This window comes from Pipistrellus hanaki, assembly GCF_964339955.1.
Source record: "Pipistrellus hanaki genome assembly, chromosome: 1".
Taxonomy (NCBI): domain Eukaryota; kingdom Metazoa; phylum Chordata; class Mammalia; order Chiroptera; family Vespertilionidae; genus Pipistrellus; species Pipistrellus hanaki.
The window spans coordinates 79,969,829-79,996,805 of record NC_140503.1 but is presented as its reverse complement, the minus strand read 5'-3'; the positions used below and the strand labels follow the sequence as shown (position 1 = coordinate 79,996,805).

Genomic DNA, 26,977 nt, shown 5'->3' with positions numbered 1-26,977 from the left:
AACATTAAGAATTCAAATTCATCAAAGGAATCTGGAGGCATACCTGTTATTTAGGGACAATGATTAGCTCTTCAATAATTGGGTCAACAGGTAATGGGCTTCCAATCACTTCACCTTAACGATGCGAACAATGAATTCACCAAGGCTATCCAGACTGCCTTCCAGTAGGGAAAAGTGAGGATTTCAGAGATTTTAAAAAGCTTGAGCCTGAACCTACAGCTCTCTCATGCTTATACTAACCTCTCTCCTTCCCCCGCCCCTACCCCCATCCCTCTCTCTCACACACATACATTCTCAGCCTCTCCCCACTTGTAATATTTCCAGTAAAATTAGAATAAAATCCTCACTTCTTCCCAGTGTTAAATCCATCTTTATGCTGATAAATAAACACCTTTGGGGAGCCTAAGTGTTGTACATATATGTCTCTACAACTCAGAAAGCTCTTTTGCTTAAATTCAAAACTGCATTTCAAATTCTTTTAGATGTGCAAATAGCTCAGCCTGCCCATGCTCACAGTGAGCCACCACCAAAGGCCATTTGTTCAATAACTGAACACATCCCCTTTCATAAACATTCTATCTCTAATACAAACCCCAGAGAAGAAAACTGCTTCTTCCTGCTTTCTTAACTCCTAACTTTATTTAACCAGGTATATTTCAAGAAAAAGAGACTGAGACTTTATATGGAAAAGCTTTGCTCCATTTCCAAATGCTGTCATACTTAAGATGTGAAGACATTCTTCAGAACTATACTTCAGGTTCTGATCAAATATCTAACATCTATGACCAAGCACTAACATTTTTATATTAGTGCAATATTTTTTGGGGGGGCGGGGAGGGTTCCTCAGCCTGGCCTGAAACTCTCCAATCTGGGACCCTCTCGGGGCATATCCAACTGCCTGTTAGGCCCAATGCCTGCAGGTTTTAACCAGCAGTTGGACATCCCTCTGGCAATCCGGGACTGCTGGATTCTAACCGTTCACCTGCCAGCCTGCCAGATCACCCCTAACTGCCCTCCCCTGGTGGCCTGATTGCCCCTAACTGTTCTACTCTGCTGGCCTGATTGCCCCTAACCAACTCTGTTTCGGCCCCCACCACTGTGGCTTTGTCCAAAAGGATGTCCGGTCTAATTAGCATATTACCCGGACTTGTAGATTGTAGGACTTGTATTTTTGCTACATGTAAATTTTTAAAGGATTTAGTACTAGTTTTTCATAATAATCTGATTGCCCATTGGCCATTATACCATTCATTGAATTTTAAGACATTAAAGAATTTCATTTATTTATTTATTTATTTATTTATTTATTTATTTATTTATTTAAATTTAATAAATATTTATTGTTCAGAGTATTGCTTTGTGGGCACAAGTCTGCAGTGCCATTTATTGCTAAACTAGAGGCTCAGTGCACGGGTTCATGCACATTGGAAGAAAATTAATTAGAATGTGGCCGGTGGGGCAGGACTAGGCAAAATGGGCCAGACACACCTTGGAGCCAACCTCCTATGTTCCCTCCCCAGCTGGATGCACCTGGGGTGGCGCCAGGGCTCAAAGGGTGTCTATGGAGTGAGCAAGGTCCCTCTGGCAGGTGGGGTCCCTCGGCATGGCCTGCAGGGATCAGGCTGAAACTGGCAGTCCAACATCCCCAGAGGGGTCGCAGAGTGCAAGAGGGCACTTGCAAAGTTGATGTCATTCGGCAGCTCCTGCATTGAGCGTCTTCCCCCTGATGGTCAGTGCACATCATAGCTACTGGTTGGACAATCGAATGGTCAATTAGGCTTATATATATATATATATATATATATATATATATATATATATATATATATATGGCCTGTCCCTAGGGAGAGGAAGCTGGGTGTTGCTATATGACATCATTATGTGGTGCCTACAGCCACCGTTTTCTTACAGCCACCGTTTTCTGGGCTGTGGGCCGCATTTTTCACCATGGGGGCTTTGCAGCATCAGCTGTGATTTGGTGGGGTATCACACCACAGTGGTGGGGTCTGTGTCCCACTTGAGGGAAGCAACTAGTGTTGCTTTATGGGTTCCAAGTCCACAATGCTGGTTCTCTGTAAATGGCCAGTGAATCATTGTAGCTTCTGCATTGAGTGGCTGCCCCCTGGTGGTCAGTGAGCATCACAGCAACCACTCAGATGGACACTTAGCATATTAGCCTTTTGTATATATAGATAGGAGGAGAAAAAGGTTGGAGTATTATCACCAACCTCACACGATGCTTCTCCACGCCTTGTAGGAGTGAGCCTCTGTGGCCACAGATTCCAACAGGTAGCCTCTTCCACGGCTCCAGCAGCTGACAGGCTGCACTAACACAATTCACTCTCTTGCCTCTCAGGCAGAGGGACAGTAACAACTTCCTAATATCATTAATCTCTGGGTACTTCATCAACTCTTGTTGATTTCCTTAATGCTGCCTATACCTCTGTAAGGATTCCCTTCATTAAACTCTGTTCTGTTCATTCCTTTTAAGGTGTGTCATCTGTACCTGTCATCAGGACACTGATGAATATAGCATTTAATATAAATAAGCTTACTAAAATTCTCCAGTCTCTTGAAAAAAGAAAATATGTTTCACATGTTCCATGTAAAGCATAAACTCTTCACTTAATTCCAATAGTTAAAATCAAAGTAAGATAGTCTCCAGATAGTTACATACAGAGGAATTCAATTGAAGCAAAGAAAGAAAAAATATTTAAGTAACAGCTATTACAATTAAAATACTAGCATAGTGTATATATTTTCAAAAATTTCAAGGAACTTATAATGTTCCTCAGATAAATATTAAACCTCTTCTACTTTGGAAGGGCCCTTAAGTGTTTAAAAAAAAACCCCACAGAAGTCAACCCTGGAATCTACCCAATTCAGTACATGGCAACAACTAATTTACAAGCTAAACAAACAAACAACAAACAAAAACCCAGCAGACTATCACCAAAAAAATTAAAAGTAGTAAGAAAAAATAATAAAAACAAAACTTGCACTGACAACTCTCTTTTCCCCTTGACAAGTTCAACAAGACAAGAACAACTGCAAAGACTGCACTTGGTTATTTCCCATCCTTGTCCTGTCTCCTTTCCCTCCAGTAGTTACTACAATGACCAGGTATTTGTAGCATATTGTGGTTCAGTAGTCCATGTAAGCTCAAATTTAAATCATTAGACTCTAATATTGCTGTCAACACATTTATTGCTGTTGTTACTACACAGTACTTTTAACACAAATAAGAAGATATTTTTTTCCTTTGAAGTTTCTCTTATAATGAGCCTGTCATCCATTCTAAGGAACACATACAAAAAGTTGCTAATTAGCATTCAAAAAGAGGCTATTTTTGCTAGTACAGGTCCGTCTCCATGAATTTTCCAAAAGGATGTCTCTCCAAGTATAAAGCTTTTACGTAATTGCATTTTCACCATGGCTTGGAGAAGTGGACAGTCAATAGAATTCATAGCATTTCATCACACCACCCCCACAAAAACAAACAAACAAACAAACAAACAAAAAAAAACCTCTTAAAGTGTTCAAGTGGTTTCTTAAAAATAGCATTCATTAACATGTAGCTTTTAAATTCATTCGCTCATTTGATCCTTACAAGTCAGTGGGATAGCCAGGTATTCCACAGGTGAGGACAAAAAACCAGAGAGATAGGTAGTATCTAGCTAAACATCCTTTCAAGTAAATAAAAGAATTTCTTACTATTACAATGGAATAATGATAGTGATTCTCACTAGTAATTTAATAAGAGCCTGTATGACACCACATAGCAGGTGCCCACGTGCATAAATATCTCAGAAATTAAAACATAATTAATACTAAAATATATCAACTCACCACAAAGATACTGTACATAGTACAGGAAAAAGAACAGCATAACTACACATGTTTATTTCCAAATGTAAGTATTTTTCTCTCAAAGGGAGAGTGACATAAAATGTATAGTTTTAATAAATGCTTTATTTAACTTACACATTTAAAAAAAAATCTCCTGAGTAAAAGCAGTTGGGGTTAGAGAGATCACAGGAATGAGTCATCAGGATGGTAGAAAGATTATTGGGGGGGAACAAAAAGATAAAGGGGGACAAATATATTCAGATGAACTGTCATAACTAGTCAATTAGCTTTGTCATTTATTCAACCATATCAACTCTATAACCCATAGTCCAAAGTACTCTAAAAAATACTATGATAAATAGGGGGGAAATTTTGCATGCAAGAAGCTCACAGCCTAGTTGGGAAGATAACACACAGAAATAAAACACTCATTGATTCAACATTTCCTGAGTGGTTACAGAAGGCACTGAATTTGGCACTGTGAGAAATACAAAAATGATTGAAACAGAGATTTGGCCCGCTAGGGAGTAACAGTCTGGTACAGCAGATAACACAGTTATGCAGGTTTTGAGTGGAGAACATGTGAAGGTCCAAATAAAATTCTATGTGAATTTCAAGGAGGAAGAAATGATTCCTAACTAGGGGGTTGGGAAAAATGGCAAAGAGTAGACACCCTATCTAATAAAATAGTAATATGCAAATTAACTATCACTCTGCTACAACCACAAGCCTCGCCTACCAGCCCACCAAGAGCAAATATGCAAATAAACCCAATCAAGATGGCTACGGCCACAAAGAGCAGGAGAGAGGCTTGGGTTTCTCCGGCAATGGAGAAAGCCAAGTTTTCCAACTGCCCTTGCCAGCCTAGGCCTCTACTCAAAGCTACAAAGTTTCAATGACAGAAGATACATAAATCCAAACAGAGCTGGAAATAGCAGGAGACTAAGGTTGCCCCCGGCGATGGAGGAAGCCAAGCTTTCGGCATACCCTGGCCTGCCAAGGCCTCAACTTAAGGCTACAAAGTTTCAATTATAGAAGATACATAAATCCCAATAGAAATGGCTGCCACCACAGAGCGAGCAGGAGACTTGGCTCCGCTCCAGGCTACAACGTTTCAATTATAGAAGATAAATAAACCCCAGATACTAGGGCCTCTGCTTGGGTCACTGGGGGGTGTGGCCAGCCTGAAACTACCACAGGCCCCTCGCCCAAGCTGCCCCATGCTGTAAGGGAACCCCCACCCTGATCCGGGACATCCTTTAGGGCAAACCAGCCAGCCCCCACCAGTGCACCAGGCCTCTATCCTATCTAATAAAAGTAATATGCATCACTCCAACGCACAAGATCAAGATAGCTGCCCGTATGTGGTCATAGATCCTGCCCTCATGTAGACACAAGATGGCCACCACAAGATGGCCAGCAGGGGATGGCAGTTGGGAGAGACCAGGCCTGCAAGGGAAGGCAGTTGGGAGGTGACCAAGCTGGCAGAGTAGGGAAGTTGGGGGCGACCAGGCCTGCAAGGAAGGACAGTTGGGAGGGACCCTGGCCTGCAGGGGAGACCAGTCAGAGGGGGGTGGAGGGACCAGGTTTGCAGGGGAGGCAGGTGACCAGGCCTGCAGGGGCAGGCAGTTAGGGGCAAAAAGGCTGGCAGGGGTGCAGTTAGGCATCAATCAGGCTGGCAGGGGAATGATTAGGGGGTGATCAGGCTGGCAGGCAGAAACAGTTAGGGGTAATCAGGAAGGCAGACAGGGGAGCAGTTGGGAGCCAGCAATCCTGGATTGTGAGAGGATGTCCGACTGCCCATTGAGGCCCGATCTTGATGGGCAGTCAGACATCCCTCGAGGGGTCCCAACTTGGAGAGGGTGCAGGCTGGGCTGAGGGACACCTGCCCCCCACCCCGTACTCAGATTTCATGCACCAGGCCTCTAGTTTAAAATAAAAGGTATGCAGGATTTGGGTGCCCACTGACTGGGGAAGAAAGACATTCTAAGCAAGGGTGAAATGTTTGTAAAGACAAAGACTTTGGAGAGGAATCAAGATGGCAGTGTAGATAAATGCCTGTACTTAGTGCCTCCCACAACCACATCAAATTATAACTAAAATACAGAGCAACCATCATTCAGAACCACCTGAAATCTAGCTGAATGGAAGTCCTACACACGGAGAAGTAAAGAAGAGAGCACTATGAGACAGGTAGGAGAGGCAGAGATGCAAAATGGGTTGGTCCAAAACCCACGTATGGCTGCGTTTTTTTTGTTTGTTTTTTTATCGGAGGGATATTTTCAAAGCCTCCCAGGAGAAGCAAGGCACTTCAGCCCCACACCAGCCCCCCAGCTCAGGATTCCAGAGCTTGGAAGAGAAGTCCCTGTAACTCTGAGCTGTAAAGACTTGTGGGGATTGTGGCTGAGTGGCACAGAGGCTGCTAGAGACTCAGGTGTTCCTTTTAAAGGGCCCACACACAAACTTACACAGTCCACTTCCTCTGAGCTCAAGCACCGGGTGGCAGCTTTGGGGAAATCCAGGAACATAATGGGAAGAACTGACTGTCTGGATTCAGGGCAGGAATTCGGGGGTGGCTTTTTCCCAGACAGGAGTCACTGTTCCAATGCTGGCACCTCTCCCCATCACAGAGCTGACTGGCAGCGATATCAACATGGCCCATACTGTTTGCTCCACCCTAGTGAGTCCCTTAGACCCCACTCCACCCATTTTGCAGCCCCACCGTAGCTGTTAGCAGTAGCTTTTGAATATAAATGGCCTGGCCTGGCTCAGGCTTCAGATTTTCCTAAAATCTCTCAAACAAACAGAAGCTGGATTCAGCATGTCCAAACCTATCAATAAAACATCCAAGACACAGCACTGGCACCAGCCTGCCTTGATTCACAGCTGGGCCTGGCCTGGGCATTTACTAGCCCAATAAAAGTAGCAGCCATATACAAGTAGCACCCATGATAGCTCTTGCCAGGTGGCCACAGGCAGTGACGGACTTTGCACCTCCCTGGAGACCCAGAGCCAGCACACCTGGTTGGACAACTTTAGATCACTCAGATTACGACAACTTTAGATCACACAAGATTACAACTCTTTATACCCACAAGTGATACACTCAACAGGCAGACTCAGTGAGAACCAAAGCCGCACTGAAGCAAGTCCTACTCTACAAAGGTATCTCCTGCATAGCAGCTCTTTCATTGTAGAAAAAACTGGTCCTCACAGCCAATTGGCCTGAAAGTCAATTCCTCCCACTGATGCCAACAACAATCAAGGCTCAGGACAGGGAAAACAAGATGGCGGCCTAGATAAGCGCCTAAATTACCACCTCACACAACAATTTCAAAACAACAACTAAAAGACAGAACAGACAACATCCAAAACCACAGGAAAGCTGGCTGAGTGGGAAATCTACAAGTAGGAAGAAGGAGAGTGGCTTACAGATCAGGAGAGCCACAAAGCGCTGAGGTAGGGAGACATGCACACAGAGAGGAAGGGCGGCTGAATGCCTGGCTGGCGGGAGGAGAAAGGAAGCCCCCGACTGCACTGAACCCCAGTTCCGACTGCACTGAACCCCAACCCCAGCCGAAACCCTGTGGACCCAGACTCATACGGGTGGAGTATGGACTGTAGAGAAAGGCACCCGGAGACTCAGAGACTGGGAGACTCAGGGGAGCCGGGAGCCGCAGCGGGCAGGGTCTAGAGTTGTGCGCCAGTGAGTGCACGCAGAGAGGTCTGACCTTGGATTGCTGCAGCTGCTCCGTAGAGAAAGGAGTTGGAAGCTCCTGACTATACTGAGCCCCAGTTCTGACTGCACTGAGCACTGAAACCCAGTTCAGGGACAGCCCCTGGAGCACCCACGCTCTTACAAGAGGAATCTGGACTGTCAGGCGGAAACTCAGAGGAGCCATGGAAGGCAGAAGTCTGATGTGCGCGCACAAGGGCAGGGCTGATGGGAAGCCAAGACTGTCAGCTCACCCCTTAGATTCTGCCCCATCCAACCTGAGCACAGAGGCTTTTGCAATTTTGCAAGTCTGACCCTATAAGACTGTCTCCTATACAGAAGGTATCCCAGTGTAGACACAGCTGATACTCTCATCCAGTTGGCCTGGCGGTCAATTCCTCCCAGTGATTATCAACAACAATCAAGACTTAACTACAACAAGGTTGTACACACAGTACACAAAGGGGAGCACCAAGAGTGTCCACCTCAGGTAACGGGAGGCTGACCCACTGGGCCATATAGGATTCCAAACACATGAAGTGATCCTACCAACTCTGGAAAGCAGCGAAAATGCTCGATCCCCATTAGAAGATGTGTAAAAGGCAGCCGATCAGTAATTCTCTCTCATCATTGATGTTTCTATCTCTCTCTTTCTTCCTCTCTCTGAAATCAATAAAAATATATTTAAACAACAACAACGTATCAGTGCTTGTAGCTCTTTTTAAATTTGGAAGACCCTACCACACCACACACACACACACAAAAAAAACAAAGACAAAACAAAACAACAACAAAAAAAACCACACACACACACACACACACACACACACACACACAAAACAAACCAATGAGTCAAATATTGTTGGATTTTCTATGAGGGCAGTTTCATGTAAACGTTAAGATTATGAACTATAAGAACCTCAGTTATAAATGACTACAAATGTGTGACCTTGGGAAAGTGACTTAATCCCCTTCAAAGATTTAAGAAAATAGAGATAACACTGGTGATAATTAAAAAATTAATATATAGAAGACTATCATTAAATGTCAGTTAATTAATAATAAGCAATCATCACCAATATACACAGGAATCTACTGTTCCTAAAGAATATGTGCTTTCTATTTACTTTTAATTATAAAAATATAAATTTATTACAGAAAATTTAGAAGATACTAGAACAATATTTCAGTTTTGTAATCCAGAAGTAACTAAGTTTGTGTATTTTCAAAAGCATCTACAGTACTTGGTCCTATTTTTTTAAATGGAACAGATTTGGGAGGAGAAATACATGTTAAGTTTCTGTAATAAGATTATAGAACATTAGAAGTTTCACTGTCAAATTTCTTTCCCTTAGGCCAAGAAAAAGCAAAGTAAACCAGCTTTACAATGAATCATATTTATTCTTTAAGGCTCATCTCCATGTTTTGACAATTCCCCTCAAACCCGTGATCTCTTCTCCCCTGATCCCTATCTCTCTCATACAGCACTTTTCAAACTCCACATTTTAGCCATCCATGCTCTTTTCTTATCAGCCACTCCCTCCCCCTACTCGTCCCCGTGCTTTGTCTCTTAGAACTGGGGACTTTTAACCTGAGGACTGTGAGCCCCCTGAAATTATACATAAAATTAGCATTTCTGTAGGTACAAATATATTTTTTTGGAGAAAATTTATATATTCATCAAATTCTCAAAAAAAAAAAAAAGGTCTGAGGATCACAAAACATACAGAACTCTAGTGTAGGTAAAGACTTGAAGATTTAATTATCCTTGGATACTCTATAGTGCTTAGTGTCTAACTCTCATAGGTAAACATTTGTTGGTTTAAAATTATATTAATAAATCTTAAAATCAATGTTAGATTTTTGTTTAATGCAATATTTTAAATTAATATTTTTCTTATATAATTTCTTGATTCCCCATTTCCTAATCTTCATATTGACTATTTTCTGAAAGGAGAATGGTGGTTACCATGGGCTAGAGGGAGGAGGAAATTGAGAGTTAGTGTTTAATGGGTACACAGTTTCATTGGGGAGATGAGAAAATTCAGGAGATGGATGGTGGTGATCATTATGTAATAATGTATTTAATGCTATTAAACTATTATTGTATATTTTACTGCAATAAAAAATACTGCTTTTTTATTCTCCTATAATAATATCAATCACCTATTACAAGGCAGACTTTTCATTAGATTAAAGGGATAAGAAATATGCTGATTAAGTTATAGGATATAAAAAAGAAATCTTCAAAGGAGAGGCAATCTTAACTCCAATCTATCCATTGCTGGTTTTAGAGTGTAAGTACAAATTAAACAGGGTGATACAATCATAAATCCTGTCCAAACAGAAGAGTTTTCATCTGAATGAACAAAGGTAAATTGCTTAGGGACTTCAGTTTATCTGTGGGAAGCAAATTAAACTTTTTCAAGGTACCAAGTCACAATGCAAGAAACAAATGATAATTTAGTCCAATTTTATCAATGTATTATTCACATGAATAATGTAAGCATTTTGGATACCTTCAATAGGCATTTCAAAGTGTCAGAAACACATTTTATTCAATAAACATTTAGTGAGTATTCTTAAGATTGAAAAATATGCCTCAAAACTTCTTTAAAAAAGAAAAAGCAGGCTATTTAGTATAATGATTATAAAGAGGAAGAATTATTTTCTTATGTTACTTCACTTTACTCCCATTTCATACTTCATAGCTTGCCTCACTAAAGGAAAAGACTTAGGCTCCATTAGGTTACGTTTAAATATATTTAAACATAAAAAATATTCATATTAATATGCTATATTGATATTTTCAAACCATGTGTATATTTTATAAAAAACACAGGTTCTACACCTTTTGATGATTAAATGTTAGTGATAACTCTTGGTTATTTATTACCAATACGTAACTAACTTGCAAAAACACTTAAATATTCCTTCTTTTCTCCAAAGTCCTTATATATAAGTGAGATTAACAAGTATTTCTTCAGTGGAATCTAAGAAAAACAGATCCTATATAATAAAAGCCTAATATGCAAATTGTCCCCTCAACTGGGAGTTCCACTAGGCGTTTGACCACTCACTATGATATATGTTGACCACCAGGGGGTGGCACAGAACATGGTGGGCCTCAGTGACGCGGTGCTGGCCCCAGTGGACTTCCAGGTAAGCTGGGCTGCAGCTGGGACTGCAGGGGCTGATCTGGCTCCCTATGGGTTCACACAGGAGCTGGTCTGCAAGTCTGTCTGGGAGAGAGAGTGCGCTGCCCGCTCGGCTTCCATCTGGTGCCACTAGGCAGCCCAGAGCCCCATAATGCGCCCCGGCCCATTGCATCTGACCATGCTCACCGCATCTCTGTGTGGAAACTCAAGCGCCATGACTCAGATGGAGGGGCCATGCAGGGGCCCAGGGGCTCAGATGCTGCCCAGAGCCAGGACCTGCCCTTCCACGCCAGACGCTCATGCTTCGATCTTTGATCACCGGCCAGGACTAGGGACCACACTCATACAGAATTTAGTGCACCCAGGCCTCTAGTTTAACATAAAAGTTAATGAGAAATACTGAAACTCCATATCATAAATAACCTCTACTTTAATGAAGTACTGTGTATTTGAAGTAAGGTAATATCTTTTTTACTCTCTTGACTTTAATATTAAACTCGAGGCCCAGTGCACAATTAAATCATGCGTGTGTAGGGTCCCGTAGGCCACGCCTGCCATCAGGGCCATGTCCGCCTCCCGCAGTGCCTTGCACACTCTGCGGATGCTGCCGGCATCCTCGCCCTCGCGCCCACCCCCCACGCCCTCTGCCGCTGCTTGTTTGGTCGTGACACTGTTACAGCGTCACAACCACAGGCCTTTTATGATATAGATAATTAGCAGAATATAAAATTTTCCCATAATTATATTCACCAAAAATCCAAATTTTCCTAAAATTTACACTTATTCATCAGTATGTATTCAATAAATATTCACTTAGTGCCCACCCTGTATCGGGCACTATACTGTAAGTGCGGAGAGCTGTGAGCCCCAAACAGCCATGTTCTACCTAAATAACACTTAAATGCTGCTGCTTTTCCAGAGCACAGATTCACATCACCATCTCTCAAAGTGCCTTATGTTTGTGAAAACGTAACTGTTTTAGTAATAGTTTGAAAAATTCTATTTATGAATTTTATCTGAAAAGAAAAATTTATAAATGATTATGTTTTTTAAGATATAAATATGTTTGTTATAAAGTTTGTTTTTCTGTAAGGAAACAGCAAAGCATCAAAGGTAGCACAAACCACTTCAAACATTGAGATTTACCTGAAATGGGAATGTTCTGAGAGACTGATAACTGCACATCTCCAGTTCCTGGTGGCATGTCAACAACTAAATAGTCCAGGTGACCCCAATCTACCTGAAAGTCAATCAGACACAAATAACATCATTGTATAACAACTGCAGTAAAAATAAATGTATTAGTAACAAATCTAAATAATAGCTTTCACTTGAGCAATTACTAAAAGTCAGAGACCATGCTGAGGATTGATATATGAATAATGAATGAAAGAAGGAAGGAAGGAAGAAGTGAATGAATGATAGTACCTGACTCTAGCAGACCTCTGAATGGTAAGGTTAAATTTCCAAATGAAGCCCTCCTCTTTCACCACACACATACACTAATAGTAAGCCCATTTCACAATGGGCTTCTATTCAGGACCAATCATTTATTTTCATTTGGGAATAACCCATATTTTATTAAGAAAGCCTTAGTTTTTTGTCTTTTGGACAAAAATGTTAACATTTCTTATGGCAGATCCTAACAGAATTCTCTAAAGTTTATTATTTTTCCTTTATAAAACAAAAGTAATGAAAACCAAAAGTTAATAAGAAAATTTTAGAGATATTACTAGATTTCCAATACTACAATATTTTGATGATTTCTTTCCAGGTATTTTATTAAGTACTTACATCTAGAGAAGTCAGCTATATAACCAAGTCCTTAATGCTCAGCTTCAGTATAGACAGGCTCTTTTCTCCTAAGATGGTCTCTCCCTCTGAGTTCCATTGAATGGTGAGCCTAGGATCCTCTCAGTTGCCTAACTTAGAAGTCTTGAATCATACTTAACTCCTTCCTTTCTCTCGCTATCCCAGTCACCCACTTCTCCCTTCCCTGGTGCCAAGAACCCAATGGAGGCCACAACCATCTACCACTAAATCCTCTGAACCAATCTCTGCTCCAGCAATGCCCATCCAGTCTGTTCCTAACACCAATGAGAAACAGTCCATCTAAAATGCAATATGAGCCAAAACTGGTTTGGCTCAGTGGTAGAGCATCGGTCTGCAGATTGAAAGGTCCCAGGTTAGATTCCATCAAGAGCATGTACATTGGTTGTAGGCACATCCCCAGTAGGGGGTGTGCAAGAGGCAGCTGGTCGATGTTTCTCTCTCATCGATGTTTCCAGCTCTCTATCTCTCTCCCTTCTTCTCTGTAAAAAATCAATAAAATATATATTTAAAATAATAATAAAAAATAAAAATAAAATGCAATATGATAGTCACTTTTTGGTTTAAAACTCTTCTGTTGCTTTTAAAATAAAGTCATAGCTTAATCACCAGAACACGCTGCTTGGTTTCTTCACTTGCTAATTCCTCCTCATTCTTCAGATCCCAGCTTGAAATTTACTTCCCCTAACTTCCATTATATTAGATATGGTATTCCTACTATGTACTTCTCTCATTCATTCATTCATTCATTCACTCACTCAACAAATGTTTATTGAGTACCTACTATGTATTAGGCATTGAGCTAGGTATTGATAATTAAATGGTATCATGGTCCCTAGCCTCACAGAATTTATAATATATAGAGACACATATTAAGCATATAACGAAATAACTGAAGGGTTGCAGGCTTGATTCCAGGTCAAGGACACATACCTGGGTTGCAAGTTCGATCCCTGGCCCTGGTCAGGGGCATGTGGGTGGCAACCAATCAATGTGTCTCATCGATATATTTCTCTCTCTCTCTCTCTCTCTCTCTCTCTCTCTCTCTCTCTCTCTCTCTCTCTCTCTCTCTCTCTCTCCCCCTCCCTCCCTCCCTTCCTCCCTCCCTTCCATCCACTGTCTCTAAAACATCAATGGGGGGAGAGGGGGGGAAATAACCTGTGCAATGTTGAAAGGTTAGTAAATATGAGTAATTGAATGAAGATCAACATAGCTGGAGAGTAGTGATGAGGGAAAAGGTCGAGTTCATTTCATGATCTATCTTCTAATGAAACTGTAGCTGGATTAGAATGCCCAGCACAGAATGGACACACTGGAGATACTTATTAAATTTTCTTTCAAGAAATGAATGAATAGCCCTGGCTGGTTTGGCTCAATGGATAGAGTGTCAGCCAATGGACTGAAGGGTCCTAGGTTGGATTCCAGTCAAGGGCATGTGCCTGTATTTTGGACTCAACCCCCAGTAGGGGGCACGCGGGAGGCAGCTAATTAATGATTTTCTCTCACCGTTGATGTTTCTATCTCTCTCTCCCTCTCCCTCCCTCTCTGAAATCAATAAAAATATTTTTTTAAAAATGGAATAAAAGAACACATGCAAAGTTTCAAGAATTTTTTAAAATATATTTTATTGATTTTTTTACAAAAAGGAAGAGAGATAGAGAGTAAGAAACGTAGATGAGAGAGAAACATCGACCAGCTGCCTCTTGCACATCCCCTACAGGGGATGTGCCCACCACCAAGGTACATGCCCTTGACCGGAATCGAACTTGGGACCCTTCAGTCCACAGGCCGACACTCTATCCACTGAGCCAAGAATTTTTTTATGTGGTAATCATATTATATATATAACCCCACATCTTGCTTCTTAAAAATTAATAATGTGAAATAAGCCTTTTCCATATAATCATATACTTTCTAAAATTAGAGTTCAGATATTGGTTCAAATGGACTCATTCATGTAGTAACAGATTTATTCAACATATATTTATTGAGACTTGATTCAGAGTCAAGCACTGTTCCAGGTGATGGGGATAGAGCATGGAAGAAAACAAAGTCCCAGCCACCATGAAACTAACAATTTAGTGAGGGAGACAGACAAATAAAAAGAGAGTAAAAAGTACTATGAAGAAAATAACAAATACCCCTTCCTATACAAAATTATTATATTTGGTTCCTGATTCGGATATCCAGATCAAATAGCAAGAATTATTTTAAAATCTTTTCAATTCCTGAATTTCAAAAAGCAAGTATTAAGACATCAGATGGCAAAGGATTTATCAAAGAATTTATTTGAATTTCCTCAGTTCCCAGCGTCAGATGGAGATGAATACTTGAAGAGCAGGGAGGAAATGGAATGGCAGAAGGTGCTTCCTTAGACAGGGTGCAGAGCCCTGAGTGAAGTGAGGAAATAATGGATGCAGTTTCTGAAGGACAGCGTTCCAAGCAGAAGCCACAGCAAGTACAAAGGCCCTAAGATGGGGGTGTGCTCGGCACACTCAAGGTATAGCTAGGAAGACAGCACTGTCTTTCTAAAACAGACCCTCCAGCCCCACATCAATCTCTTGCCTCCTCTGACTTTGTTTTTCTGTGAAACTTTACAGTATCTGACATTATATATTGACTTACCTTTTAGGAAAATCAATGACATTTCTCAAACGATAGTACTTGATACTTATTTAATGATACATTTAAGAGAATGACAAAATGATGAACATAAAATAGTTTGTTTTCAATATAAGGTTTCTTGGTTTGAAAAATAGTTACCTCAAAGTTACCCATGATGACAATCTATGAAACTGTCTATAAACAAAGAAAAATGATTGTTTTCATTTTGTTTCCTCTGCACTGAAACTCCTAACAGACTGACAAGTCTGTTTCAGCGAGTATTAAATGACTGCTACCAACAATTTATCGTTGTTGTTCCTTGGTATTTAATCGTATTTATCATGTTGGCTCTGATTTCTTAAAAGAGAACTGTTATTAAGACTCCAAGGAACTAAAAACACTTCACTATTAAGATAATAAGGCAATTAATTTCAAATCACTCTTAAAATGAATTTAAACTATCGGGGGGGGGGGGGGGATGAGAAAGAGCCTGGCCCTAAATCCCCTTGCACACAGTAGGCATTCCACAAAGGCTTGCCTTCTTGAACTGAATTGATATCAGTATCCAAGTTCCAGTTTCATAGCATTTATTAATACTAAGATGGAAATATATCGGCTGCCCGGAAGTTCCAGTTCTCTCATAAGAGTCATCAAAGTACTGATTTCAAAATTATTTGTGATTCTCTAGATTCTACTTAGTGTTTGTTCACTCATATAAATTGTGTGTTACTAAATGTAGGAAAACATATACTAGCAAACCCCCAGGTAGCTCATTTATTAAATCCCAGTGGCAGATCCAGATTTTGTGTAGCCTAAAGCACCTATAATTTGTGTGGTCCTCTCTAAGAACACAAAATTAGAAATGCAAAATTAAATGTTTATTTATAATCTGAAAAAAAGTCACCATCAAATGTTGAAGACTTACTGAGATCACTTGACCTGAAATGCTTACAAAGAAATCCTTCCTGACTACAACCTGCTTCCTCTCCCTACCTGAGACATTCTACAACTCCCAGCATGTGCGAGAAGCCCAGGCAAAGGTGGAACCCCAAGTTTAAGCTTCATCAGCCTCACAGTAACTCCATTCCTGGTAAAACTTTCTCAGCTCCCTGTTAGGCGCCAAACTCAGCAGATTAATCTTCAAGTACAGCTACCAAGGTAGTTCAGAGATGTTCTGCAGATATAATGAGGTTTGAAGTTGTATGGAGTTCAATTTGGTGGCCATTTGGTCTTAGCCATTTTTAACTGTCTCATTCTTGGGAGAAAGCTACTAATTGCAAGCCATCTTGTCTCTCAGAGATGAAGAGAGTTAAGGAAAGCTAGGAGTTTTAGGAATGTCACATAGGACTACTGTGAGATAACAAATTTTACCCTTTTCTGTTTTCACTCACATTTTTTAAGGATACTGAGGGTCGAAGATCTGTCTTCTCTCATAAAAGAGTTGTTGTTGTCCCCTGTTAGAGAAGTGAAACCTTCCCCTGGCTAGCTTCAAGTAGTAGGTCTAATATCTCCCAGCTATAGCCCTACCCATTAATTCCTGGGTTATTATTATCTATAGTTTTCCTCAACTCTTTTAGAGACAAAGAAACTAGACAGTTCAGGAGGCAGGGCCCAAGGATAAGCATAAAAGGATAGCAGCAAGAAATCCTAAGAGGTGGAGGAACCCAGTGAAATCGGAAGAGCCCCTTTTATTATATTCTAGATATCCTGGGAGCTGGAGTAGGTTTTCCCAAATGAGTTTAACCATTTGGCTTGGTTGTATATCTCAAGGATATTGACTTCTACCTGTTCAGTATTGTTTATCCATGTACAGCAAGAGAAGGTGATAATGGCACTTATCCTACCTTGTTTAGTTAATAGGTACTCATATTGCCAGTCATAGTTGCATTTTGTTAATGGTGTCATAGCATAGCATGTTGTGTAGGGAGCACTTGGGAAAGGCCCCAGAGCTGACTGTCATCTGAATCCAGTGGCACCTGGCAGAGCCATACCCTGGAAACATACCTTGCCAGAGGCAGGTGTGTTGTCAGTCTGACCTTTAAGCTCAGGGGCCAGGGGGTGGATTTCATGATCTAATCCAGCCAGGCACCAGGAACAAACACAATTATCCAGGCCCACCTAGAAATGATGATTACAAAGAAGCCACAAAAATACACATATTTATCTTAAACTTGAGTAAAACTTCTTGGTTTCTTACTGTATAAAATAAATGCGCTGTATTGGCTCTGGGTCCCTGTCTCTCCATCAGAAGACAGCTGTCCCTCTGGTCCCAGTTTTCCCTACTGTCTTTCCCTACTGTATCTGTCTCTTTCATTTTCTCAATCCCCTGTCGCCCCTACTCAGGCCTCCTGTCCGCTCTCTAGCCATGATGGTCACGGAAAAGAGAAAAATATTTATAATGTTGTAAAGTATAATGTTCACAAACTCCTCCTTGTTTTGCCAGCTAGTAACCTAAAGCAATCCCATTGTTTAAGAACCCAAGTACTCAGAACTTTAAGATGATCTGTTGAAAACTTAAGGGCCTGAGCAGTAGAGCTGGCTAAAAGTCTGACTATACAGGTCAAATTCCATAGTAGTTACTTAATGAGAGTTATGACTCTAAAAATAAAATAAAACCAAAGATTAATGATCAGAGCAAATTATAACCCAGCTTCTGAGTTTGTGAGGCTGTCAGTAAAGATTTCTAGGTTTAAGGCTAAAAGCATTTGTAGTTTGATGTATATGATGATGTCATTGGGTACTCAGATAAACTCTCTGTGTGGCTTATATAGCATCAATTACTAAGATTGTTTAAGCATATACTGATGTGGTGATTTTTCTGAATTTTATTTCAAGTTGTCCATCTTTAGCTTGCATGGCTTTGGAAAAAAGCAATTTAGTTCTCAATGATTTCTAGTCAAAGGATAGGAGAAAAATTGGGAACATGTTTTGAGAATCATAGGGAGATATTGGAGGAAACTAGGAGAATTCGGGATTCAGTCCAGTTTATAAGTAAAAAAAAAAAAAAATAAAACCCAAAAGACAATGACAGCACTGGAACCTAATATCCACAATGGCATATTATATTGCTCTTTCACTTTGTTCATTAACATATCCAACACATGAAGGTTGTGCGGCTAGAACTAAGTACTAAATCTCTATTAAATTATTTTTGTTTCTTTTTTGTCAATCTTATGAAGAGAAAAATATTCCAAACTAGCACTGACCAGGATAATTTTAGGCTAATATGTCTTCTCCAAATGACTGGGAAATAAAAGTATATCTGATATATGAGCAGATATGGTAATTTATCTTTTTCTGGACATCAGTTATAAAGAATGTGATGCTATAAATAAGAAAAGAAGATGGACTCTTTTATTCTATGAACACTTCTATGTTAGAAGCTGACCAAAGCAGCAGCAAGTTTCACCCAGAGGATGCTGGGAGCACAAGGTCAAATAAACTGAGTTGCAAGTGTTGAAAGGGTCCGCAGATGCCTTCCTTATTTGGCTTCTTGGCTGTCCCAATCAGTTTGCCACAGGCAGCTTCCAGGGTAGCAATCTCCATCATCTGCATTAAACGGGTCATGTTTAAATTCCACAGAGTTAATATATGCTTCTCCAAAGCAAGGGTAGAGTTTCCCAGTCATGTTAGGTCAGCTAGCAAGGTCAATGTGAGCCAGGTGAAAAGAACATCATGTGGACCTTGGGTCTGGAGAATCAGGAAGAAAATCACTGCCAAGAAAGAGAGGCATAGTACTGCCTACTAGAGCCAAAGTAGTAGCCAAGAAGAATTAAACTTCTAAGAGAAAGAAAAAGGTGCAACTAAAGAACATATGAGAAATATGAAGCAGGAGAAATGGGATAAAATCTAGATTAAATTGTTTGAAAGTTGGCTATATCCAGGCAGCCCATTCAGACTGTGGTTGGAATATTCCTCAGGTGATAAGAGGAAATTCTTAAAGGAAGTTGGGCTGGGCCAGATTTTCTTCTTTCCTTCATGTCTTCTCTTAATTACTGACTGAATAGTCGGTTTTGACTCTTATGCCTAGTTGACTAATAATTAGTAGATCTCAAAGTAGTGTCCTTGTGCCTGACTCTGACCATGTATCTGTTGCTAGGTCTATCTTATACCTAATTTCTGCCATCTGTTCCTGACTACCTAGTTCTTCAATCCTAGTTAGGCACAGTCCTATACTAATAACAAACAGACAGTACTTGTGCTTTGCTTAGAATCCCAGACATAAACCATGCCACTAGTGGTATAGGAAATGCAGCTAACCTTGTCTCGGACCCATGGACAATTTTTTTCAGGCAAATTACCAACATCCTCAGACTTTTGATTCAACTAACTTCCTGGGTTTGAATGGGTTTTCAAGTTGTAAGAATTCTAGAGTAATTATGTTTGTGCATAACTATCTCTCCAACTTCAATATAAACTCCCTGACAGAAGAGACCATTCTTTATGCATCTCCACATCCCATCCCCTTCATAATGTCCAACCAGTGTTCAATCAATATTCGTTGAGAGATTCTATGAGTTAAGTTGTCCCTTACAATTGTATTATGCTACTGAAAATTTTGCCATGATAAGCACCTTTTATACACAATATAAATCTAAAATAGACATAAAGTGTTTTTCTTTAAGTCTGAACCATAGTTTTTCTCTGCCCAGTGAACTAGTCATAAAAATCATGCAACATTTTACTTTCATTGCAGAAAGAAAATTAATACAACTGTGAAATTATTTAAATATAAATACCACAATTAAAATATAAATAACAAAGATTTATATACTTGAGTTGATGGCCTACTGACTTGTGGCTAAAAGTGATGCAGCAAAATATGTTAAACTTATCTTTAAGATTGTTTTGATAAGAGCTGAGCCAATTATAAAATGAGAACACATCTATCAAATTACAACAATGATGTAAATGTTCTTCCCCAATACTTTTTTCTTTTCAGATGATAAAGTTCTCTAACCCATTTTTAAATATCTTCCTTTTATAGAAAAAGGAGTAAGGGGCTTAGAGGGGGGTTAGACTACTTGAATAAATCTTCTTAAAGGCACTACCAACCAAGTGGTATCAATCACGTTGGAGAGCGAAAAGAAAAGAAACTTATTCTTTATCTTTCAGTTTATCACTATCTCCCATTTCCTTAGTTGTTCTAACAGAGCATATGGGCTCTGACAATCTGGAGACAGCATCAATTCACAAAGGACTTCTTATCCAAAAGCTGATGCATAGGCCAATCTTTGGTAACTCTATACCTAGCTTCTGAAATAATATTTAAAAGATTATCCAATTCCAAGACAAGCCCATGTAAATCCAGTACAATTGAAACTGTAATACCTTATAAGATGATGCTACCACAAAAGCAAAAAATATTTCAGTTAATTATGGGAACCCCTTTTTAAGTTCTCAAGTCCTGCTTTAAGCCAACTGTTTACTCATATGTTTATAACCTAAAAAGTAGATGTTAATGAATAACAAGACTGCTACCAAAAAGGCCTAAAACATTACAAACTTGAATCAAGAGAATCAAGATATTTTTATTTTTTTGCCCTAGCCGGTTTTGGTTCAGTGCATACAGCATTGGCCTGAGGACCAACAGGTTTTGGGTTTTATTCCAGTCAAGGGCACATATCTTGGTTGCAGGCTCCTCCCTGGCCTAGGCCCTGCCTGGGGATTGTGCAGGAAGCAACGAAGTGATGTGTTTCTGTCACATAGATGTTTCTCTATCTTTCCCTCTCTCTTCCACTCTCCTTAAAAATCAATGGAAAAATATCCTCAGGTGAGAATTAACAACAAAAAAGATATTTTTATTTTTTAATAATTAGTAAAACAAATATTGTATAAAAAAAAAACTTTTCCTACACACCTAGGCTGAAGCTTCAGATTTTTTTTCCCCCTAGTAAAAGTAACAAATGACTTTATTAACCTAATTTGGGATAGTTTATAAAATATATTTTATTGTGTACTATCTTTAATAAGGAAAACTAGAAAACTATAATACTCTTTTAAAAAATCCTTAGAAATAGTATTGTATTTGGGAATATTCAAGGTAATGAAGGGGCAAGATTACAGCTGCCATAAAAACTGCATGGAACCCCACTGAGAGAATCCATGGTCACTTTCCACTGGCTTTGATGGTTTTTAAGGATGTTACAGCGACACTACTGCTCTTGGAGACCAGTCTATCCAGTGTGCTTACTGCATGCTACTGATGATCTCAAGTAAACTCAACTGGATTCTAATTTTGAGCTTTGGTGTCCATCAGGCTTTAGTGTCCATCAGGTAGAATTGAGCTAATAGGGGAGAGGTGGAGGCGGGTCTGTAAGTGACAGGTAAAGGAGACAGAGGGAATGAGTAGTTATTGAGAACCCATTATAAGGTAGGCACTAATACTTTTTACATACATGATTATGTAACATTGTAAAGCAGGCATTATAAGCTCTATTTTACAGATAAAACTATAAAGGGTTAGGGAAGAAAGATACCCAAGGTCAGGCTGTTGGTGGGATGGAGCTGGTATATGAATCCTAGTCTTTGTAATGGAAGCCATGTCCCCAGTCTCCCACAGAATGTGGTGCAGCATCACTATTCTCAGCTAGCACAGCTTCGTTACCCCAAGAACAAATGTGCTTACTGTATTACTTTTCCAGTTTATGATAAAATAGATATACAATATCTGTGGTTTTGTTTTCCCTGATTTCAGTTACCAATAGTCAACCACAATCCTAAAATATTAAATGGAAAATTACAAATATAAACAAATGATGTATTAAACTGCATGCCATTCTGAGCAGTGTGATGAAATCTCATGCCTTCCTGCTGTGTCCATCCTGGGACATGAATCCCTTTGTCCAGAGTATCCATCCTGGCTGTCCTTTAGTCACTTAGTAGCCCTCAGTTATCAGATCAGTTATCTGAGAGAGACAGACCACATTCACATAACTTTCATTATAGTATCCTATCTAATAAAAGTGTAATATGCAAATTGACCATCACTCCAACACACAAGATGGCCACCCCATGTGGTCAAAGATGGCAGCCCCAAGTGAAAACAAGATGGCTGCCATAAGTTAGCCAGCAGGGGAGAGCAGTTGGGAGGGACCAGGCCTTCAAGGGAGGGCACTTGGGGGTTATCAAGCCTGCAGAGGAGGACAGTTAGGGGTGACCAGGCCGGCAGAGGAGGGATCTGGTCACCCCAAATGGCCCTCTCCTGCAGGCCTGGTCGCCCCTAAATGTCCTCCCCTGCAGGCCTGGTTGCCCTCAACTGCCCTCCCCTGCAGGCCTGGTTGCCCCCACTACCCTTCCTTGCAGGCCTGGTCCTTCCCAACTGCCCTCCCCTGCCAGCCATCTTGTAGTGGCCATCTTGTGCCCTCATGGGGGAGACCAGCTTTGACCACATGGGGGCAGCCATCTTGTGTGTTGAAGTGACTGTCAATTTGCATATTACTCTTTTATTAGACAGGTTACTGTTAAACTCCTACTGTGCGTAATTTATAAATTATGCATATATGTTCTTTGGCTAATCTTTTTATCTTCTTTCATCTAGTCTGGAGTAATTGTTTAAATCAAAGTAAACAATCTATGAAGACTAAGAACAGATTAAAAAAAATACCCATAGCTATTGAACAAATTTTTAAAACTGGCTTAGAGGATTTTATTATAAAATTTTAAAAATCTAAATTATATTGAGTAGGAAACCAAATAAGAGAAACTGTAGCTCCATATGCAGTTATATTTTTAAGTTTGAGCTATTATAATGCAGCTTTTGGATTTTAAATTCTGATTCAGACATTAATTACTATGATTAAAAAAAACACATAGAGCACTGCAAAGAAGGAGTCTGGCAAAAATTAGGACTATAGCTGGTATAGACAAAAATCCAGATATCTGTTCAGCAAATAGAGGAATTTTAGTCTGGAAATTGGCACATCTAAATCCCAATCATTCGTATCACTAACTAGCTATATCACCATGGGTCAGCTAATTAACCGCTCTGGACCTCAGTTTTCTTATCTATAATACGGTGCCTTCAATTAAATGATAACTAAGCTTCCTTCAAACTATTTTAAAAGATAGTGAGACTATGATGTTTATGTAAACTGGAAAATACTTGTGAGAGATTTCTTCATAGAAAAAAAAATGAATAAACAGCATTTTTATCCAAGGCCAAAATGACAAAACAAACTTTTTAAAAAGGGGGAGCATTTTATGTAAGAACAAGAAAGCTAAAAACTATTTCATCCATTTAACAATTTATTTTACAGAATGATCATATTTCCTTTGGAAATTTCGCAAGGAACTTACAATTAATTTTTAAAAAATATATATTTTATTGATTTTTTACAGAGAGGAAAGGAGAGGGATAGAGAGCTAGAAACATCGACCAGCTGCTTCCTGCACACCTGTCACTGGGGATGTGCCTGCAACCAATGTACATGCCCTTGACTGGAGTCGAACCTGGGACCCTTCAGTCTGCAGACTGACGCTCTATCCACTGAGCCAAACAGGTTTGGGCTACAATTAATTTTTATATTGAACTACAATCTACTCTGACTACCATCCTAGGAATTAATGTATTATATCTTTACAAAATGTTATAATTTACAAATTAGAGGCATTCCGAAAAAGTTGTTGAGGGGATTGCCACTGAGGTAAGGAGTAGGGAGGAGAATTCAATCACAAACCCTTAAAAACTGAAAGGTCTAATCCAACTTTCCAACTACTACAAAACTTCTTTCTATAAGCACTCATGACAGGAATATACTCTGCCAACAAAAGAAAGCTTATATCATTCTATGCCTATCACACACTCAAATACAAATTTTCTATCAACAAAAGGATGAAAGAAAATTGTCACTTAGAATTGTTCCTAAATTTTTCTTTTGCTACATATGAGACTGGCTTACTTAGTCAGACTACAGGCAATCCACATACATTGTTTCGTGGGTACGGCGCCATCTCCCATTTATTTATTAAAAAAAAAAAAGTTCTGATATTTTGACGTATGTACACATGTGCTTTATGTTATTATTTATTTATTTACCACAAGGTCAGGAATTGTTATTTCTTTTAAATATTTTCACTGTTTCACTTCATTATGGTTGTGTATGTGCTCCATGTGAGTGACGCAGGTGCTCATGTAGGTGGGTTCCGACTTACAGCGAAAATCGAGTTATGTCACGCAGTAGGAACGGATCTCTGACATAACCCGAGGACCTACTGTACATAACACTTCTGATTTGTCTTTAGTTGTTACAGGCACTGCTATTTATTAAACCTCCCCTCATTTCTTTTTGTTTTAATCCTCACCCAAGGATATGTTTATTGATTTTTTTAGAGAGAGAAACATCAATGTGAAAGAGAAACATTGAACTATTGCTTCCTGTATGTGACCCAAACAGGGATCAAACCCATGACTTGGGTATGTGCCCTGACCAGGAGTCAAACCCACAACCTTTTGTTGAGTGACAGGACACTCTAACAAACTGAACCATCCAATCAGGGTCCTCCCCCTATTTTTAATATGAATGAGCATTTACTAATTATAAGGATTTGAGATTATAGACATACTAGAGGTCCAGTGCATGAAATTCGTGCATGGGTAGGATCCATAGGACTGGCCAGCGATCAGGGCCAGTCTGTGGGGTGACTAGCGGGGCAATTGAGGGCCCCCCGCTGGCATCCACCTTGGGTGGCAGTCTGGCACCACCTGCTCGCCAGCTCCGCCCCCCCACTTCCACTGGTCAGAGCCTGCAGGCTGGGGAAATCTCCTGCATTGAGCATTTGCCCCCTGATGATCAGTGCATTATTATAGTGACTGGTTGACCAATTGTTCAGTTGACCAGTCCTAACGGTCATTTAGATAGATAGATAGATAGATAGATAGATATATCTCCTCATAGTTGGAGTTTGGTCTCTGAATTCTTTTTTAGCCAGAACTCAAGTATCAATGCTGCTGAACCCAGGTCTGTTCTGACCACACCAGTCTAATACCTGGTGCTGTTCATGTCAGTGCCAACATTTCCTCATCTTAAAGCAGTAAAATGGAGAATTTTAGAGCTAGAAGGGACCCTAGAAATTATCTTACCTGCCGGGACCGGTTTGGCTCAGTGGATAGAGCGTCGGCCTGCAGACTGAAAGGTCCCGGGGTTCGATTCCGGTCAAGGGCATGTACTTGGTTGCGGGCGCATCCCCAGTAGCGGGTGTGCAAGAGGCAGCTGATTGATGATTCTCTCTCATCGATGTTTCTAACTCTCTATCCCTCTCTCTTCCTCTCTGTGAAAAATTAACAAAATATATTTTTTAAAAAAGAAATTATCTTACCTAATATCCTTATTTTACAGATAAAAACCCTAAAACTCAGAAATCAAACGAGGAGCTCAAAGATGGTGGTGGATTAGGTGGAAGCTACACTCATTGCCTCCCAGGTACAAACTGGAATTACAAGCAAAAAGTAGAGCAACTAATCTGAATAACCAATTGAAGACTAGCTGAAGAGAAGTATCATAACAAGATTTACAGATGAAGCCACATGGAGGCTGGTGAAAAGGGTGAAAAGGGCTGGCCCTGCTTCCATAGGTGGCAGCTGAGATCCTGAAGGGATATCTCAGCTGTAAAGAACACCCTAAGAAGAGTGAGGTCTCAAACGCAAGCTGTGTCCCCCAGCTCAGAGCACCAGAGCTGGAAGAGGCGATCATGTGGCAGTTGGCGGGAATTCTATCTGCCAGGGAGACATGATAGTCTTCTGGAGACACAAGCACCTTCTTAAAGGGCCAGCACACAAAATCTTTTTAACAAGCAACTCACCATAGGCTCCAGGGGAGGGGTGAGGGCTCTACAGCAGCCATTCTCAACCCGTGGGTCTTAACCCACGGGTTGAGAACCACTAGCAGGATCGCCTAAGACCATCAGAAAACACAGATATTTCCATGTAAAACACAGGGTTTCTGACAGAAGGGTACTCTAGCTATAAGCCCACAGCCATGGGAAACTGTGCCCAGATGCTGCCTGAAGTTTTATACTGGCTGCCCAATGCCAGGGGGAAAAGATGAGAGTTGGCGCAGTTCCATTGTCTTTTTTATTTTATTTTTTTATTTTCTTGATTTTTCTTCCTAAGTCCAGTATATAGATCTTCCAATTAAAAACACTCACCGAAACTGCAGGGGAAAGTTGTTTTTGTGGAAACTGGGGATCATAATAAGGAGAGATGAGCAGGAAAACAGCCCTGGGTCAGACCATTCCTCCCACTCAGTATTAAGTGTGGCAGGAAAAGAAGAATCTAAACACTAGGTAGAGGGGCCATTTAGTACAGGAAATTAATAAAGAAACACCGCCACACAGGGGTTGTGTCAGAAATTGACTCTTGTGTAAATACAACTAAAAGCAGGCTGAGAACAAAAGAGAACAGAGGGATCCGCTGGTTGAACAGGGTTTTGGTTTATGACACAGAGGACCAGTGGATTGCATGGAACATTGTGCTTACTACCTGAGAACAGTAGAGGAAGTGAATGACCTTCACTATTTCATTTTTTTTTTTTTTTTACAACCAAGATTACTCTATCCAGCAAAGCTATCATTTAGAATTGAAGGTCAGATAAAGAGCTTCACAGATAAGAACAAGCTAAAGGAGTTCATCACCACCAAACTAGCATTATATGAAATGCTGAAGGGTATTCTTTAAGAAAAGGAAGATGAGGAAAAGATAAAGATAAAATTATAAACAACAAAGTGACAACAAATACGTATCTATTAACAAGTGAATCTAAAAATCGAGTGAAAAAAATATGATGAACAGAATAAACTGGTGAATATAATAGAATCAGGGGCA

General features: G+C 40.2%; 1 protein-coding gene across 3 annotated transcripts in view; it reads right to left on the bottom strand.

The window, feature by feature from the left end:
• The window catches only part of NUBPL (NUBP iron-sulfur cluster assembly factor, mitochondrial), a 218,021-nt gene that overhangs the window by 44,861 nt on the left and 146,183 nt on the right, over positions 1-26,977 (bottom strand). For all 3 annotated transcript variants that reach the window (XM_084875076.1, XM_084875077.1, XM_084875078.1), the window contains one exon: positions 11,869-11,962. In XM_084875076.1, the coding sequence (XP_084731202.1) occupies positions 11,869-11,962 (94 nt within the window). The remainder of the gene's footprint in view (positions 1-11,868; positions 11,963-26,977) is intronic.